General features: G+C 46.0%; 1 protein-coding gene across 10 annotated transcripts in view; it reads right to left on the bottom strand.

Moving 5' to 3' along the window:
• Window positions 1-19,189, bottom strand: part of Banp (BTG3 associated nuclear protein) — a 68,179-nt gene that overhangs the window by 41,692 nt on the left and 7,298 nt on the right. For all 10 annotated transcript variants that reach the window (XM_027410691.2, XM_027410688.2, XM_027410689.2 and 7 more), the window contains exons 2-4: window positions 5,949-6,090; window positions 3,563-3,654; window positions 381-580 (exon numbers count right to left, since the gene is read on the bottom strand). In XM_027410691.2, coding sequence (XP_027266492.1) covers window positions 381-580; window positions 3,563-3,654; window positions 5,949-6,018 — 362 coding nt within the window. In that variant the 5' untranslated portion in view covers window positions 6,019-6,090. The remainder of the gene's footprint in view (window positions 1-380; window positions 581-3,562; window positions 3,655-5,948; window positions 6,091-19,189) is intronic.

Genomic DNA, 19,189 nt, shown 5'->3' with positions numbered 1-19,189 from the left:
AATTAGGCACAATGTAAGACTCAGACTTAGCGAAAAGTTTGCTATGATCAAGTGAAATTTATAAATGCCACCCCTGAAGAAAAGGTAGGCAATGGCCAGCCAGAGGTAGGAAAAGAAAAGAAGCAACACACATGGGCCAAGTTCACGGCCAGGTGTAAGGAAAGATGAGTCTGTCTGTTCGAGCCAAGAACAATGTTGGAGAGACTCAGGTAGTTCCAGCACAGAGCCTGTGTTTGGTTTCGGTCTAAGTGAAACCAGCACCATGGAACCACCAGGGCAGATATCCGGATCTAGGGCAGATCAGTAACAGTGGCGCCTGGGTTGGCACAGGAGCACTTTTCCCAGGGTGGCCTATGTAGCCTTGGCTCTTCCATACTTACCATCGCACTTTGTTGCAGGTCTGGGTGGCACCAAGTGGGGAACCAGCCACCATGGGGACCTGGATAGGACTGTGCTGTTTGTTGGTGACCAGGTCTAGCTTCTCTTCCAGAGATTTGCAAGTAGCCTCGAGAGCTTGCAGCTTGGCCTCGATGCTATCCAACCGCAAACATATCGTCTGGTTAATAGAGTACAGGAAAGACTGGAAGTGAAAACAAAAAAGCTTTAGAGAGGGTGTCTTACACTAGGAGGGACAAGTCCACGGACCCTAAACAGCTGGCTCCTAACTCTACCCCATCTAGCCCTGGGTCATGCCCAGGTATTCAGTGAGGAGCCCTGGGCAGTGCTAGGAATTCAGTGAGAAGTCCTGCCCCCTGTATCAAACAAGACCTTTTGCAACTCACCTACACTAAGGCCATACAGTAATAAGCTTGCCATTGTGTTGCTCATCGGCAGATTCACACGTTAAAACTACAAAATCTTCCTGATGATGACAGATTATAACTAACATCCAAACAGCCTGGAAAATACAGGCCCTGCACACTCACAGCGTATCCAGTCAAAAGGACACAGGTATACCCCACGGAAATCTGGCAACGACCTCTTCTAAATAACAAGCATGCCACCTAGTGGCCCACAAAAGGAGCAGTTTCCAACTACTCAGTTGAAATCAGCAGCCAGCCAGGGAGAAAGGCTTTGCTCCCTCAAAAACTGCCAGTCCTGTCAGGAGCCACCAGAGGCATGACACACATAAGAATTCTACTGTGAAGAGACATCTAGGCCAGCCAGCATTCAGGGTGCTGGTTTATAACAGGAAATGTAGGAATAAGGCCAGCAACATCTGAAGAAAACAGAATGAGAAGGATTTGACTGGAGGGAAAATGTAGCCTTAGGGACACATCAGAAAGAAGGTGCAAGCCTCCAAGAGTAGAGCCGCCAGCTGAGGCTGACCCTGGACCTCAGAGACTGCCTCTCTGCACATGGTCCAAGCTAGTGAGGGCCAGTCTCTGCTCTAATTTGAAAGACAATTGCAGAATACTATCAAAATCACAACAGGTGCAGCGGCAGATAGCATATCACCAAAGCAGCAAAGCATGAATGCATGAGTCCAGAATGCATTCTGACCAGCCAACCTTGGTTCTTAAGAACTCTGAGCTTCATGGACACCAGACTGATAGTTGGGAAACCAGCATAGGACTGTTCCAGACCTCTTGAAGGAGGAAGTCAGTTTGGAGGTCTGGACAATCTACAGGGCCACTGGTAGTGGATCAGTATTTACCCCTAGTCCACAAATGAACTTTGGGAGCCCTCTCCACATAGAGGGATAGATACTCTCTCAGCCTAGACACACTGGGGAGGGTCTAGGCCCTGCTCCAAATGATGACAGACTTTTTGAAGATCCCCCATGGAAGGCCTCACCCTACCTGGGGAGCAGAAAGGGGTTGGGATTGGGGGGTCGCTGGGGGGCAGGGAAGGTGGGGAGGGAGAGGGAACTGAGATTGACATGTAAAAGAAACTTGTTTATAATTTAAATTAAAAAAAAAAAACAGAAAAAAAAAAAAAAAAGAACTCTGAGCTTGCTTTATACCCTGCTATGCACAGCAGTCAGGAGCAGCCACAGGAATGTCCTATACACCCAAAGCCCTCACATCTCCCTCCATTCATCAGAGCACAGCAATACTAGTAAGGAAAAGGTTAAAGAGAGAACGTGACCCTCCCCTGCTAATCACTCTCCACAGAAGCAAGCGCCAAGGCTGTGTGTAGGAGGAAACAAGCAGCAGCACTGGACTTATTGATGACCAGTGTCCTCATCAATGGAGGCAATGTCAACAGTGCAGGTAGATAGATACATCAGGAGCACTAAGTGGTGGCCAGTTCTTGAGACAAGACCATGAACCACTATTTTTTATAATTGGAAGATATCAACTATTTGCCTTCCAAGTCCTTTTAAGAGTTAAAAACCATTATTTTAACTCTGAATGAGAAATGTTCTGTCTGGAGTTTGGGTGAAAAAAAAAGAAAAAAAAAAAAAAAACCAAAACCACTATTACAGACTAACTAATGTCTCAGGCAAATCACAAAGAAAGGAAGGAAGGAAGGAAATAATATTTTCCCTAACCCTGCTCCACAAGTGAGGATAACCACAAAGAGCTCCCGTCTGTCTGGTGAGCGTTCCTGCTGGCAATCCCTGACAGCACATGGCTGCACGTGACAGCACGCATACAAAGCGTGCTGCTAACATCACCACGGATTCCAGGCAGATTCTTCCCTTTCTACTTGGTCTGTTTCTCTGTTTGCAAATGTGTTTTATCATACAATTAAGATCACATTTTACAGCTGGGCGATGGTGGTGCACGCCTTTAATCCCAACACTCGGGAGGCAGAGGCAGGCGACCAGTCTGGTCTACAAGAGCTAGTTCCAGGACAGCCACCAAAGCCACAGGGGTTCCCTGAGGCCTGGGATTAAAGGTGTGTGCCATTACTCTTGGTGTGAGCATATTTTTCAGTTCCCCACTGCTTCCCCTTAACAGAGGGAACTGAGCATCTCAAGCAGATGCCCTTGACACAGAGGAAGCATGTGAAGAGGACTGGTGTCATCTGAGTTGCTCTTGTAAACGTCTCCTATTCTAATACTTACATCTGATTCTGCAGACACTGAGTTCCAAACAAGCAAATCCAGAAGCAATTCACTGACTGACTGAGGGGCCTCCAATCCCAGTCAGAAACCTAAGGACCTGGAGTCCATAGGGACCCTCAGCTTTCCTCCCATCTGAGGCAGGACTATGCACACACAGGAAGATATCTTATTTGTCCTCCCAATCTAATGCTTCCTCCTTTCATCTTGCCAGGAGAACCTGGCCTGTGCTTTCATGTAGCATTTCAGTGGCATCTCCATGCCTAGGCCCTTACTGTGGCGTCATCTAGAAAGAGGGTCTTTGCAGATGTGTTTAAATAAATGAGATCATCCGGGCCTGAGTGAAAACAGGCCTCAGACACAGACTGTAGCAACAGGCTGGGACAACCTAGAGGTCACAGCACAGAAGAGGCAGGAAGAACCTCCCCTGGAATCCCAGAAGGCATGGATGACCCTGCCACTCTAGGGCTGAAGAGAGTCAGTTCTGCTGTTCTAAGCCCAGGTTCATGGTAGAAAACTGACACAGTGCACACAGGACCCACATGGTACCTTTATAGAGGGATCCTGGCAATTGATCTCTAGTCGCTGGCGCTTCAAAGCAGGTTCATCATCATCTGTCACGACATGATTCTCCAAAACAACTGAAAAGCAACCAGAGACAGAAACTGGAGTGAGCATGGAGAGATCCTCAGGGTTCTTTACAACTACAGCCAAGCACAGTGCTGGCACCTTAAGTGCTTTGTTAAAATTCTCAAAAATATCAGACCAACCAATCAACGCTCTTCAGAGCCCAGCAGGCAACTCCACACTAAACTTTCATCTGTGACTTCTCCCCAGCTTTACTTAGTGTCTGCTAGCTAACTCATTGCAAAATCAAAAGCACCCTCACCTAGCCTTTGGTCCTGGGCCCACTCCCAACATGGGGCTGAGGGGCACACATGTACTGACAGCCACAACTTTCTCTGCATGCCATATATGCCCCACACTAGCACAACTAACATGCTGGGATATATGGAAGCTGCAGCTGCTCATGAACCTCCTACCAGCAGCTCCTGCTGACCTTCCAGGCCTGCTTTCAGATAAGCAAGGTAACCCCAATTCCAGCCTCTGCAGTACCACCTCGACTTGCTAATCTCATCTAAAATTAAGTACAAAACAAGGTCAAAGATTCCCAGAGTCAAAGAGCAGCAAGCAGCACCCACTGTGACCTTATCTCTGCAAGCTGAGCTTCTATTGACCTATGCCATCTAGTCCTTTACTTTACACAGAAGCAATCACTCACTCTTGCTCTCGCTCTGTCTGTCTGTCTGTCTGTCTGTCTGTCTGTCTATCTATCTATCTATCTATCTATCTATCTATATTTGGAGTTTTTCAAGACATGGTTTCTCTGTATAACACTAGCTGTCCTGGGCACTCACTCTATACACCAGGCTGGCCTCAAACTCACAGAGATCCTTCTGCCTCTGTCTCCCAAGTGCTGGGATTAAAGGCATGTGCCTCCACCCCCGAGCTATCAATCATTTTCTTAAGATTTATTTTTATTTAAGTGTATACATCTACGTAAATGTATGCCACATGGGGGGGGGGGTACTCTCAAAAGCCAGAAAAGGGCATCAGATTTCCTGGAATTGTAAGTTACAGGTGGTGGTAAGCTGTCTAACCTGAGAACAGAGTGCAGGTCCTCTGGAAAAGAGGAAGTACTCTCAATTGCTAAGCTACTGATCTGGCCTGACACAGGTCACCTTCATAGACCTACTAATTTATAAACACAGAATTCTGAGGTCAGCATTTTTTTTTTTTACTGACCATTATTTTATGCCATGAATGTTTTTATTTCACTAGTTAAGTTTTTCTCACATCTTCTTGCCTAAAATATGTGACACTGACTGACTGTGCATTTCTCCAACCTCTGTGTGCGCACTCCCATTGGAGAGGACAAGATTCCACCATCTACAGATGTGTGTGAGCCTCGTCTCCTCTCTTAGCAACATACCACATCCCTCTAGGGCAATGGCCTTAACTCCTTTTTGCAGAAATGAATGTGTGTGCACATTACATTTGTTGTCTGCTGTTCTAAAACAGTACAGGCAAAGGTTTTTCACAGATGATGCTCCTCAGAAGTCTTAAGTTCAGATTATCACTCCTGTAGTCTTGGCTTAAAACAGATGCTTGGCTAAGGTTTCAAAGTGGTTATGCATTTACCACCATAAAGAATATGGCTGGCCTTAGCAGTTAGGGGTATCTGTTTTCAAGCAATCAGTATAGGAATGAGGTAATACGACTTTTCTGGAAAATCTGTTAGTGACTTACCAAAATGTTACATGCACACAGCAGTTCTACTCTGGGAACTGACCCTGCAAAAATATTCACCCAGATGCATGTGCAAGATCTTCCCTCCCAGACTCCACAAAGAAGAGCAGCAGTGCAAAGCACAGCAAACAGCATCTGGGGCACTCAGTAAACTAGGGCAAGCCTAGGAAAAGAGTGCCACAGAACTGTGTTTACCAGCCCTCTAGAGTAAGAATGCACAGCCTACACTGCAACATCGAGTTGTATAGTAGAAGGTGGGGCGAAATAAGAGTCACAGGTCCCACACATGGCAGGAACATCAGAAGACGTCATAGAACAGGTGACAAGTACACAAGGGAAAGGAGTGCTGGGCATGAGCAGCTGCACTGCTGGGAACAGACTTGAGGGTCAGGCTAGAGGAGTAAGAAAGTGCTGTGCATGCATGTGGGTGCATGTGTGTGTGTGTGCATGTGTGCCTGCATGCATGTGTTCACGCCCATGTAGCACTGCTTTCATCCCGTGATTTGAGTTTTCACATGGAGCTGACATCACTGTTGGTGTCTGCTTTACTGAGGAAACAAAGTCCAGCAGAGATGTTTGCTACTGAAAAGACAGGGAGAGCAACAGTTCATCTACACAGTTCTACCTGGGTGGTCAGGACTCAGGTCTTCCACTGCAATCTGAACCACATCCGCCAGGTCCTGTTCTGACATCATCCAGAACACGAGAAGAGGGGGCACACCAATAAGCAAGAATCCAGAGGTCTCGGGGTATGCGCTTTCTGTCACCTGCAAAACAAATGCCAAGAACCACAAGAGAAAGATTAAGAGTCACAGTGTGCAACAGATCACTAGCCCTGTGAGACTAAGTGGTCTTCCAAGTCTGCAGGTGCTTCACTACAGGACTCTGCTTGTTTTCTGAGCACTCAGAAATGCTCAGAAACATAAATAACTGCTGCTTTTTCCCTTTAAAAAACATGTGAAAGGATAGGCTCAGCTGAAAGCCTCACTTCCCCACTCACTCCTCATGCCACCTCCAAGCACACCTTCCTAAGCAGGACTGGAGTCCTCGCATCAAGCCTAGCATCTCCAGTGGGCCCCAGATGCCTACAGAAGCACTCTGTCAATCACTACCTGCAACCCACGGAGCCTCAACCTCCTCAGTGACTACCACATCCCAGAGAGCCAACCAGTGTCATAGCCACATGGCCCTCCAGACACTCCAACCCCAAGAATTTCCCTTAGCAGATCCATCTGTGTCTTTCTCCAGCTCCTGTGACATTTTGATTTAAGCGACCAGAGACCTTAGGCTCCAACATGAAAGTAAGGTCAAGTCCATCAACACAGATCTAAATAAACAGTTACAAATGTACAGTTATAGAAAGACCAAAATAGAAATCAAAAGCAAACAACACAACAGGTAGAGGCATAACAAAAACAACAGAAAAACAAATAGGAACACAAGGAAGTAAACAGGGAGTGCTCAAAAATACAATACAGAAGACAGGTGAAGAAGACCCAACAAGTCTCAGAACTGTTACCCAGCAGTCTCCCGGGGCTAGGGTAGAGCTAAGCAATAACAAGCACAAGGCCCTGGTTCCATAGCCATAATAGCTCCTGCAAGTGAAAGTAGATCAAAATACTTAAGATACTTTAAGAGGGGCTTGTAGAGATAGCTAAGCAGTACTGCTCTTCCAGAGAACCCCAGTTCCAAACCCAGTACCCACATGGCAACTCACAACCATCTTTAACTTCAATTCTAGGGGATCTGACACCCACTTCTGGCCTCTTATGGTACTGCATGCACATGATGGGCAGGTATACACACAGAAAAAACACTCATACATACAATAAAATAAAATGATGCCATGAGAAAGAAATGTGAGCCAAGAATTTTATATGTAAACAAAAATCACTATGCAAAGGGAGCAGACTTTGATCCTCATACAGAGTCTAGGAGCAGCACCCCCATACACAAACGCGCTGTAAAGAATCTGCAAGGGGGGTGGGCAGGGGAGGTGCATGCCTTTAATCACAGCACTGGGAGGTAGAAGCAGACAGATCTGAGTTCCAAGACAACCTGTTCTACACAGAGAAACCCTGCCCCCCCAAAAAATGAATGAATGAACGAACGAACGAACGAACGAACGAACGAACGAACGAAAAGTCCACCAAAAAAACAAAAAACCTTCAGAAAACCAAAATCAGTAGAAGAGTCAGTCAGCTGAGGGTACTGGGCACTGTGAGGGAGACTGAGAGAGGGAGGAGCACCCCCCCCCAATAATAACAACTGTCTCAAATGGGAGAGCACAACTATAAAATAAATTATAACCATCTTCAGCAACTGTTACAAGGGACACTGGGAGCCCCTGCTGAGTAGCTGAGGATTCTTGTTTAACCCTGACTACTCGCAACACTCCACTCCTGCTGAACATTCCTGAGAGGGGAGAAGCTGGCAATGATCAAGTTTATATCTAGGAGCCAGACGGTGGTAGCACACGCCTTTAATCCCAGCACTCAGGAGGCAGAGGCAGGTGGATCTCTGTGAGTTTGAGGCCACCCTGATCTATAGAGTGAGTTCCAGGACAGGCTCCAAAACAATACAGAAAAATCCTGTCTTGAAAAACCAAAACAAAAAAGGAAGGAAGGAAGGACAGGAAAAAAAGAAAAGTTACAAGTCTGGTTTGTGACACCTGCAGAACAGTGACACAACCATAAGCACAAATCACCACACCTTAACATGCAATTTTGTTTGCATTTTATTTAACCAAAAGTATTCTCTTAAGGGAAAACTGAAACTAGGGAGGAGAAAAAAAAAAAAACTTGCTAACACATAGGCCAATTCTTTCTTTCATAGCAATAGAAAAGACCAGGAAACCTATGAAACTGAGCATAAGAAATCAGTCTCAAGAAAAAGCTAAAACATGGACAGGTGCTCCACCTGCTGGGTAACTGAAAACATACATATCCGACAAGGCACTGAGTCCCAATAGCTTGCAGGACCTTGGAATGACCTCTTGGACACAGGAACATTCCAGCATGAACACATATTATGAGAAGATTCACTCAAAAAGAACCATAATAGAATGCAAGGTGGTATTTTCAGCAACAACAGAACAACTGAGCAGTGGGATACCATGCACTGTGCAAGGAGTGGCTCTAAGCATTGTCTCAGGGAGCAGAAACAGCAGGAAAGGGGGGAAGAAAGGGAGTGGACAAGAAATGCACAGGATACGCAGTCAATGGCCTGAGTCCATATTCCACCTCTAAAATATGCTTCTAAAAAGTGATCAGATACACACATTGATAGTGTCAGGGTGAAACCAGGGCATCACCCTGCTGCCTTCAACCTCAGCCTGAGGACTGTCCCAGAGGCTGAGATCAGGTGCAGCTCCCCTATGTGAGAACAGCCCAGGACCTCTGTGCCCACACCTTCCCAAGGCCTCTAGGAAGGAACTAGAAGTCTAGAGCAGCAACTGCTGAGAGATAATGTACCTCGTGCCATACATAAACCCTGTCTTCTTGCTTCCAAATGGAGAAGCAAAGACTAGAGGGGTAAACCTCAACTCTGGGCAGAGGCAGTGATCTTCACATTCTAAAGACTTCTGACCAAATTCAAATTCAGCACTAGACTGAAAACAGCCCAGGTCTAGCAAATCCAGAGAACTGAATATGCACTACAGACTCTTTTCCAGAAAAATGCAGACAGGAAATCTTGGCAGTTTTCAAGGCTGCACAGATATTAGAATCACCAGTGTGCCTACCTCAGTATCTCGAGGCAGATGGTCACTAGACAGACTCACCTTCCCAGCTTCGCCTCCAACCCATGGCACACAAGCAACACACACCCCAGGAGAGCAATAAATGCTGCCCAATACAGAATCATCAATTTACTTAACACAGCAAGGTTCTGTTTTGGGGAGGAAGTTTACTTGATTGCATGGCTTTTGTGCATGAACTTCATAGATGACAATGTCTGTCACAATGTCAAAACACTGGACACCCCTACAAGCCTACCCAAAAAGACACAGGTGCAGAAGCCTCTGGGAACCCCCAAGAAAGAACTGGCCTACAGTGTTGGCCTTCTCCAGGCCCAAACATGGAAACCCATGAAGAGCGAAGACCTAGAAGAGAGGAGCCAGCTCCTCACAGATGTGGAGCTGTCCCCTGTTTGTAGGCCACCTGCTATGGACAGCCTTGTCAGAAAGCAGGGTAGCCGCCTGATCGAAACCTGCTTACTCTGTCTGGCCCTGTAGCTTACTCACCATGGACCTACTCCACAGATTCCATGAGCAGTGCCTGCCTCTCCTAAGGGGCCAATGCAAGTGCCTTTCAAATACCCAACTCCAGCTTTCTAAAAGCTCTGCAAGTGCTTAAGAAAACACTCTGAACTGGCCATAAAACCCTGAACCCTGACCTCCTCCAAATGAGGACACCACTGCCCTCCTAGTTGTTTATCCAAATGCTTCTGTTGCCAGGATAAAAATGTTTAAAATTCTGCTAACAGTTAAGATTTCAATAGAAAAAAACTAGGGCAAGAAGCCCAAGAAAACTGGAACAGAGAGTGGTACGCATAGTTGCCATTTTGGCAAATTAGCTTTGCCGTTTCTCAGAAAGCCTGGGGAGAGTCCAGTCCTAATGTAATAAAACAGCTGGACTAAGACTAATGTTCACTAAAAACTCAGAATGCAATTACCAGTTAGAGTACTGGAGCTCCCAGGGTGCACGTGGAAAGAGGGCAGTCCACCAAAGGCACAACCCTGAGCTCAGCAGGGTACAGGAAGACGAGGGGTAGTCCATCCACATGTTAATATGGAAGAATGATTTAATCATGCCACCCAATACACCACAGAGAGAAACAGGAGTGGAAAGTTCCAGGTCAGCATGTAGGAGGACAGTTGTTCCCTCCACAGGAACTGTGTGTGTCTTCCTACACCTATGAGAGGTGCATAGCCATACACTGGAATTTGGGGTAGACCGTTTCAGACCTAAGCAGAGTCCCTAAGGGGAGGCAGAGATCGGGGTCTCCTTCCTCTTGGACTCTGCACTCCAAATTGTTTACTTTCCACATGACTTATTATTTACTGCTTGCCTGTGACACAGCTTTTCTAGGTTGGAGTAATTTGGTGCACAAAGTTAACACAAGCATCAATAATCACAACAGCAACTGGGACATTCTTCCCCATGCTGGCTCTTGAACCCAGAGACCCAAGCCACTGATGCAATAATCTAGTGAGGCCTTCTTTAATCCAGCTCACTCAGCCCCCTACCTTATCACCACTCCAACCCACCCCCCTTACTCCTCCCTGCACCTTAATTGAACTCCCTAGAACTCCTGGACTAGCAAGTCACACTTCCTCCACTCACTCTTACCAGAACTCCACAGACTATCTTGCTTTCCTGCCCCACTCCCAGGGCTCCCTTCAGGGTGCCAAGTGCTCTAGGGCACTCAGTGAAGTCACTCTACTTCCTCCCTCCCTGAACTGTTTCTGAGGGCCTCTGAGTTTCACAGTCCTCCTTCCTACCAGGCTGCTCCAGCTCCAGGGCTTCTGGCTTCTCTCCCACAGGCTCTCCACATGCCACACACCACCTCCGAGGACTTCCTGCAGGACTATTCCCCTGGGCCACTGATCTTCCATCTCAGCCTGCTCCCTCTCAACTCCCTGCCAGGTCGCCCAGGGCAGGGCCTGCTGCTCAATGGGCACTGCAGGCCTGGTACTCAGTCAGAAGTCTCACACATCTAGCTGACACTGCAGCACTCTCCCAGCTCTGACCTCACTAAGAGCCAACACAAGCCACTGGACATCTCTCCTTGGATATTAACCCCAGGTACTGATCATAGCCCTTCCCAACATCAACTGTCGGCTGTGGCTCATGTTATCCAGCTACTTGGGCCAAAGCCTCATGCCTGGGTGGCTCTTCCATTCCCTCCCACAGACTCTGGCTCCAACTTTGCATGCACCCAGGTATCACCTAACACCTGGATTCATGTGCAGCTCCCCAGGGTTCTCCACTTTCTGCTCCAGAGCTTTCAACAGCAGCTAAAGAGCCACATCAGAGACAGACAAGATTTCCTGGGCTCATTAACATGCTGCAAAGGCATGAGGACAGCTTCTGTGCTCTCAGCAGATGGCTATACACCAGCAGTATCCCTGATGGGTTCTTATCCTGGCTCACTCACTGGACCAGTCCAGTCACCCCACCTCCACTCCCAGCTCAGAAGGAATAGCCCAATCTAGGCACTTCCAGCCAGACATCCAGTGGCCCCTTGCCCCTTTCCCACATGTTCTCATAGGCTCCTCAGTGACACTAAGTCATACCTAAAGGACACCAGCACCTACCTTTCCAGTCCCCTATCCTGCCTTATGGGTGAACACTTTCCTCTGGCTTACTATATTTCATGACTATCTGCTGCTATACCTAAGCATCTACCTCCCACGCTCTGCTGAAAGCTGAGCCCCAGTGAAGCATTGGAGCAGCCTGCACAAAACCTGGCCCATGCTGGCATCCAGTATATACGCCTGAGATGGGCCCAATAGAAGGCACTGTGCTCATTCCAGACACAGATGCCAGTATGACATCAGCATTACCACTGAGAACCTACTGGTAAGGAGAACCCCATTTACCCAGAGCCGGCCAGTACAGACAGTATACTGTGTGGAAATGTCACACTGTAGCTCATTAATACATATAATTATGTCAGCACCACAAAAAAAAAAAAACAATGTTATTACATGTCAATAAAAATTAAAGCCAGGCATGATGCCACACATCCGTAATCCCAGCACTTGGGAGGCAGAAGTAGGTAGATCTCTCTGAATTCAAGTCCACCCTGGACTATATGGCAAGTTCCAGGCAAGCCACGGCTACATTATGAGGTTATGGCTCAAATGCATGTACGCACGCACTAAATTAAATTAAGGTCTTCAAAGCCTTTGAGCCTGTGCTCTGGTCTCCAGAGGACTACACTGCAGTTGACTACATAAACTTAACTGCTTAGCTTTATTCAGCAATGAAGCACTGTAACTGAATATTTAACTACAAACATTTTTAAATTTTCAAATATTTGCAGCATCCATCATAGAAAATTATAAGTATTAATACAGGAATTTTTTAAGCTATTTTGTGGAATCTGAGATGGAAGAGTAAGTTCAAGGCCTACGGGGCTAACACCCTCACTGGGCAGTGGTGGCACACACCTTTAATCCCAGCACTCAGGAGGCAGAAGCAGGTGGATCTCTGAGTTCAAGGCAAGACTGGTCTATAGAGTGAGTTCCAGGACAGCCAGGGCAACACAGAGAAACCCTGTCTCCAAAAAAAAAAAAAAAAAAAAAGACACAAAAAAAAAATTAATTAAAAAAAAAAACCTGTCTCAAATATAAAAGTAAACAGAGGACTGGGGGTGAGCTCAGTGGTGAGGTGTGGGTTTGATCACCAGCACAGGATGGAGTGAAGAGGGGTACACAATACTAGAGTATAAAGCTTCATTTGGGGGGTAAAAGTTAAAAAGGGAAACACTACAGAATAGCAAGGAAAAAATGACTGAACAAAGGCTCACTGCACTCCAGCACACTCCCCACCGGGGTTTTCTCCGTCAAGACAAGTAGCACATCATACAGGATGTTCAGATGGCTTCTCTCCTGTTAGCCTTGAGGACAGGCATCTTAGAGCTGTTTCTAATATCAACCTCTACAGGAGCCCTCATGCCACGTCTGGCTTGGTAGGGTTATTTCCACAGGAAGCAGGACAAAGCAGCCAGACACACAGCCCCGGACTGGAATGACACGCCAGTTACTAGATCCCAGTCCAGCAGTGAGTCTAACAAGCCTGCTGCACATGCCACCAGTGAAAAGCCTAGTGTGTGCCTGGTGTGTCTGGAAGGGGCTGTGGAAAGTGTCTATGGCTTGTCTGACTTCACTTTATAGGAAAAAAAAAAAAATATGCTTCACTGTTGGCAAAAAGCCTTAAGGCCAGGAGCAGCAAGTCCTTTAGCAAGTCCAAGTGAAGAACAGATGTAGACAGCATACAATGTGTATGGAAAAGGTACTCAGAACCACTGCAGGAGTGGACAGAATGGATTCTGGGCCCCAAGTCCCACAGTGTTCCCAATGTACTGCTCTGCTCTGCTCTAGAAAATTCAGAGTCCATGAGAGTTGGAATGCCAAGTCCACAGTGCCATAAAAACCAGAATACAGACATAGTGATATACACTTTCAATTCCAGCACTTGGGATGCAGGGGCAGGTGGATCTCTGAGTTCAAGGCCAGACTGGTCAACATACATAGCAAATTCCAGGTTCCCTGGGCTACATAGTGACTGTCTCAAAAAATAAATTAATTAAATTAAATATAAACAAAAATCAGGACAGCAAGTGCCACTTCCTGTCTACTGAAGTAGTGAAGTGGTACTCGGGCAGCCAAGTCTCCAGGAACATGGAAACTGCTGAGACATCAAAAATTACCAGTCTTCTCAAGACACAGGAGACTAACCAAAAAAAAAAAAAAAATCCAAAGGAGGTCAGCAACAGGATGCATTTTATTAACTAGAGCACCTGGGAAGATTCAGCTTGTTTCTCCCTCCCCCCCACCAAACATATCTGAGATGGAGTATTAAAAGAACAAGATGGGGGCTGAGGAGATGGCTCAGTGTTAAAAGTGTTTGCTGGACATACATGAGCACCGGTTTAGATCCTCAGTACCCACAGAAAGGCCCTTAGGGCTGCTGAAGCAGAAGCAGATCTCCAGGGCTTACATGGCCCATCAGTCTAATCAAAGTGTAAGCTCCAGGCTCACTGAGAAATACTGGCTCAGAAAACAAAATAGAATGACAGAATATACCCAGTATTTATTATTTATGTCTGCCGTTCACATGCTCGCTTTCTCTCTCTCTCTCTCTCTCTCTCTCTCTCTCTCTCTCTTCTCTCTCTCTCTCTCTCTCTCTCTTACACACACACACACACACACACACACACACACACACACACCACTGAATGAATGAATGAATCTAAGTTAGAAAATGGCAATCAGGTTGTAAGTGCTGGTCAAGTGTGGGGAAGACAAGAACTATTTCTTCCAGGGGTCCTGCCCTACCCTTGGGAAAATACAGATAACACTGCTTTTCTTTGACAGAGAGCCTCTAAAAAATGCTTCAAGTTAAAACTACAAAAGAGCAAATAGGCCTGAGGTCAGGCCACTTCTCACCTAAGTTGATGTTGATTTAATATGTCACTTTCTCATGCTTCCCCATACACAAATACCTCATCAAACAAGTCCATAGGAGCAGGAGAGATAGCTGGCCACAGGAAGGCCCACAACACTATAACACACAGAGATCTGCCCCTAGTCAGAACACAAGCAGGGCAATAAGCTTCAACACTAGTTTTTGTCTCAATGGTTTTCACCAGGCAGTGGACAACAGGCCAGATGGGTGATGGTGCCAGACAGACTTCTGGACACGTGGCACAGCTAAAGATTATCTTAAGAAAGTCAAATACCAATCCGGGCAGTGGTGGCACCCGCCTTGAATCCCAGCACTTGGGAGGCAAAGGTAGACAGATCTCTGTGAGTTCAAGACCAGCCTGGTCTAAAAGAGCTGATTCCAGTACAGCCTCCAAAGCCACAGAGAAACCCTGTCTCAAAAAAACAAAAAAGAAAAAGAAAAAGAAAGCCAAATACCAAGGCAGACATGGTGATTCAGCCTTTAATCACAACAATCAGGAAGCAGAGGCAGGCAGACCTCTTTGAGTTTAAGACCAGCTAGCCTACATAGCAAGTTCCAGATCATCCAGAGCTATATGAGACCTTGTCTCAAAATACATAGAAGAGAGAGAAAGAAATTCAAGTATCTAGGAGATGGGAGGTTCCACTTAAGTGTGTGGCCAGTCAGGTATACACCACCCCAGTGAGGGGTGAAAAAGCTGGTGTCTAGGAGGCAGCAGTTCTGACTTTTGGGGTTAGGATCTCCTGCACTACCACATTTGCTATCTTAATCAGAATGTTTGGGTATTGCGTGTTATTTTTAAATGATTACTGGAAATTTATTTCTTTCCTATTTTCAAGATAAGAGTTTCTCTGGATAGCCCTGGCTGTCTTGGAACTCGCTCTATAGACCAGGCTGGCCTCGAACTCAAATCTGCCTGCCTCTTCCTCCTGAGTATTAGAATGAAAGGGGTGTGCTACCACCACCACCCTGCTGAAAATTTATTTTTATACATATTAACATACAAAATACTTTTTAATGAAAAAGAACTACAATTTCCAAAACTAACAATGGCATAATGAGAAGTGACATTGTTTTGCCTTTTTACAGACTTGCTAACCTCAAGGCTACAGCTGCATTCTACAGATCCTACTCAGAGCCTGACAGAATGGCTAGCTCTGAATGAAGCCCTGACTTCAGCCAGCCTCATGGGGAGATGCAGCTGGAAATGGGAAAGAAATAGCCTTAGTACATAGCTGTGAATATACTCCTTTTTAGCGGCCCTAAAACTCAGCACTTTCTGTAGTTCTTTAAGTCTAACTACAGCCAGAGTCTGACACCACTGGGAACTTTGCACCCAACTTCCTCAAAGCCCACTAATCTGTTCTGCTTGCCAAGTGGGTTTCTGAGACAAGTGTAAGCTTCCATTTATCATTCAGAAAGCCCTCTCACTAAGGAATACACAGCCTATAGATGCTATTCATGATATACAATGATACTAAAAACATTGTGTCAGGCATGGTCAAGCAGGCTCATAATCCCAGCACTCGGATGACTGACCCAGAGAATACCAAAGTTAGCTTGGTTTATGTTGTGAAATACAAAACCTTGTGTTTGTTAACATTAGCACTGACTCCTCTTTGAAGGAACTGTTGGGCTCACAGCAGTAAATACAGCTTCCTAAAAATTCCAATCCCACTTGACAACTCAATTCATATCACTGACAACAGACTCCTTTGGAGTGACAGGCTTTGTACATTTTGTAAGAAAAACCATGCTGGCCAGGTTCTCTTTTGTGGTGGTCCATGAGAAAGCAGCTAGTTCAGCTCACAGCTTTCATTACTACAGAGGACTGTCCTGGGAAAAACCTCAGTATGCAAATGCTCTCATCTGTCCATGTCATCCGTGTTAAGATGAAGTGAGTTCTATCAGCTTTACTTCGACATTAGAACAATCTTTTTAAAACTTATTTATTTTTATTCCTTTTAATTATGTTTGTGTTTGTGTGTGAATATGGGAATATGCACATGAGTGCAGGTGCCCTCAAGACCAGAGGTACCAGATCTCCTGAGATTGGAGTTACAGACACCTGTCAGCCGCCTGACACGAAGTGACGGGAACTGACCTGGGATCCCTGGAAATGCTGCAAGAGCACTAATCCACCTCTCCAACCCATCAAGGACATCCTTGGGTAAATATATGGCATTTAATGTTTCACTGTCTTGCAGAGAGTACAAGAACACAGCATGGTGCCACAGGCCTGACTTGTGTTCAAGCACCAGCAATCTTACCCAACACCAATTCTGAACCATCAGTCCAAACGTTGACACAGAAAAAGATAACAATTTCTCATCATTCTTTTGGCTTTACCGGGTCCCCTAGAAAGGGCTTCCAGCTGTCCTAGAGGCTGTGGGCCATCCACTGATAACCACAGCACTTGGGGCTGGCAGACATGGGCATTGAATCAATCTCCATCTCTGCCTCTCTCTTCATTTGTGCCTTCTTTGCCCAGCATTTCACCTTGTCCAGGTTGCAATACTCAGAGTGTCTATTCCAGAAATGCTTTCCTGATTTACCACTAGCTCTTCCCAACTTCTACTGCTCAAGGGCAACCACCATCCCACAGCTCCTTGGGTAAGAAACCTACAGGACCTGGACATTCTGGGCCTGCTCCCTTCAACAGTCCTAAGGTACCCTCCTCCAATTGGCTCCTCTCAGCATCCCTTCTCTGCTCACACAAGTCACCCATATTCATTTATCAATTGCCAAGGACCTGGGTTCAATACAAGTCACACCTCCATGACACACCTTGATGGCAGACCTGGTGTGCCTCCCTAACCATTCATGACTTGAGCAGGAATTGTACCTGTCAGCAACTTGTAAGCACAGCTTGTCCTACCAAGCCCATTCCAGCTCCTTCAAAAGCTCCATTCTCCCACAGCATTAGCCTTCTACAGCTGAGTGGCTCCAGCCCTTCCAGTTGGCCTACCTACAACCTCAGTCTGTTCTTCACTCACAAACTCCATAGAGGCCACAAAGTGGCAAACCAAGGCCCACAGGGCAGGTCCAGCTCCCACATGTTTCTGTGCAACCCATGAACCAAAAGATGATCTTACATTTTAAAATAAGGAGAGAAAACTTAAATAACTACTGTACTTTAGGATATAAAAAATAGATGAAATCCAAATTTCAGCCCCCATATATAGTTTCACTGGTGCACATAGTACCCATTGTCTCTACACTATCTGCTGTTTCTCCCAACCAGCACATCCAAGAGCAGCTGGGTTGTGCCAGTCTGCCGGCACCCTGCAGCAAGCAGGGGTATTTGTACACTGGGCTCACTAATGGGGGGAGGGGGGCATTAATGCAAGGTTTTTAGTCACATTTCCAGGGATTATGAACAACCTGGATTAAAGATAAACAGACCATAGTACATATTGTAACCTTGAACCATGGCTTTTAGAACCAGTCACCTGGACCAAGGAGATGCTATTTGATGGTTATTGTCTGCACCTACTTAACCAACAGCAGAGACATCTCCACACCCTTCAAACTGTGATCTACAAGGCCCAACCCACATGCTCATCTCCACAACATAAGCCTACATTCCAGGCATTAGTATCAACCTGAACCACAGCAGCTGTGCTCTTCTGCTGTATGCTCTGTAATGCTGGCCCACTAAGTTGAAGCTAGACCAAAGCAAAAACTCATATATCTGACCAGACATGGTTGACTATGCCTTTAGTCTCAGTACTCTCAAGGCAGAGGCAGGCAGATCTCTGGAATTTTGAGACTAGCCTAGTCCATATAGTGAGTTCCAGGCCAGCCAGGGCTACATAGTGAGAACACTGTCCTGAAAAAAAAAAAAAAGTTTAAAGTCATTTTAGTTTTCAATTTTTTTTCCCATTAAAATGTCACAACTAACCCTTGAGTCAAAAAAAATAACAGAATCAAATCTGAGACATTCAATGAGCAAGCAAGATGTACAGCACATGTGTGATAATAAAATACTCCCTGGGCAGTGGTGGCTCATGCCTTTAATCCCAGCACTCAGGAGGCAGAGGCAGGTGGATCTCTGTGAGTTTAAGGCCAGTCTGGTTTACAGAGAGAGTTCCAGGACAGACTCAAAAGCTACACAGAGAAGCCCTGTCATGGGGGGTGGGGGGGGGAGACAGGCTCTAGGCTCCTGAAAGTTGTTCTGACACACACACACACACACACACACACACACACACATTAAAATTTGAAATATAAACTACTTAGAGCTGTGTATGTTGTGCACATGCCTTTAATCCCAGTATTAGGAAGCTAAAGCAGGAGGGCTGTTGTAAGCTTGAGAACAACTTGATCTATATTGAATTCCAGGCCAGGCAGGGATACGTATACAGCAAGACTTTTTTCTAATAAAATAAAAACTTAAAAAAAAAATCCATTCATCTTTCTGCCTTTGGAAACATTTTCTTCACCTTCATCTTCAGGATGAAGACTGCATAAAGCAATGAACAGTCCAGCTCTGAGCTGTAGGGACTCCCCAGAAGCCACGCTACCCAGACTAACAGGAATATAGGAACTAGAGTCCAGGCTCCTCCACCTTCCAATTAATGTAACAAAGGATATGGAAAGACCACGCTTTCAGTTCATGACAGCCTCCCTGCATTTGCACTTAACAGCCAATATGGGCAGACTTCAC

This window comes from Cricetulus griseus, chromosome 3, assembly GCF_003668045.3.
Source record: "Cricetulus griseus strain 17A/GY chromosome 3, alternate assembly CriGri-PICRH-1.0, whole genome shotgun sequence".
NCBI lineage: Eukaryota > Metazoa > Chordata > Mammalia > Rodentia > Cricetidae > Cricetulus > Cricetulus griseus.
Note: the sequence above shows the minus strand (reverse complement) of the source record. Positions and strands in the feature narration are given on the sequence as shown.